The sequence below is a fragment of the Meleagris gallopavo genome, chromosome 8 (genome assembly GCF_000146605.3).
Source record: "Meleagris gallopavo isolate NT-WF06-2002-E0010 breed Aviagen turkey brand Nicholas breeding stock chromosome 8, Turkey_5.1, whole genome shotgun sequence".
NCBI lineage: Eukaryota > Metazoa > Chordata > Aves > Galliformes > Phasianidae > Meleagris > Meleagris gallopavo.
In genome coordinates this window covers 4,708,033-4,708,612 of record NC_015018.2, presented here as the reverse complement: position 1 = coordinate 4,708,612, position 580 = coordinate 4,708,033, and the positions used below count along the sequence as shown (strand labels likewise).

General features: G+C 56.9%; 1 protein-coding gene across 1 annotated transcript in view; it reads left to right on the top strand.

Annotated features, from left to right (window-relative positions):
- Window positions 1-402: 402 nt before the first annotated feature.
- Window positions 403-580, top strand: part of CWF19L1 (CWF19 like cell cycle control factor 1) — a 13,429-nt gene continuing 13,251 nt past the window's right edge. Inside the window, exons 1-2 of the mRNA XM_010714213.2 lie at window positions 403-440; window positions 539-573. Of these exons, the coding sequence (XP_010712515.1) occupies window positions 418-440; window positions 539-573 (58 nt within the window). The 5' untranslated portion in view covers window positions 403-417. The remainder of the gene's footprint in view (window positions 441-538; window positions 574-580) is intronic.

Below are 580 nucleotides of genomic sequence, written 5' to 3'. Positions count from 1 at the left end.
TCTTTTCAAGTGTTCCAATGAGCAATATTACATCTTCTAAAAGAGCTTGGATCTGTTTGATTTAGTACTTTATTGCTAAATCACACTCTTATCTGCACCATCCCCTAACAGATCGGTTTTCCAGTCACCGACTCCGAGCCTTTGAGACTGCCCCGCCAGCCAATTGCTCACCGCACCACTGTGTCTTTGTTTAGCTGTATGTTGGACATTTTGTCCAGAAGAATACTGTTAAAAAAACAGCACTGAAATGTTCGCTGACATCCAAAAATTACATCAGCTGGCGCTCGCGTTGCCACACGGCGGCTCTGCGCGCCGGGGTCCAGCTACCCGGACAGCAGCGGAACGGGCCACGGCGGAGCGAGGCGGCGGCGGAGCACTGTGCACCCGGAAGCGAAGGCCGGGCGGCGGAGTTCCGCTATGGAGGCGCTACCGCTGCGCGTGTGAGCGGGATGGGACGGGACGGGACGGGATGGGAGGGAACGAGACGAGATGGAGTTGTGCCGTGCTGTGGCGGTCGCTGAGGCTTTGTCTCCTTCAGGCTGGCGTGCGGCGACGTGGAGGGGCGGCTGGAGAGTCTCTT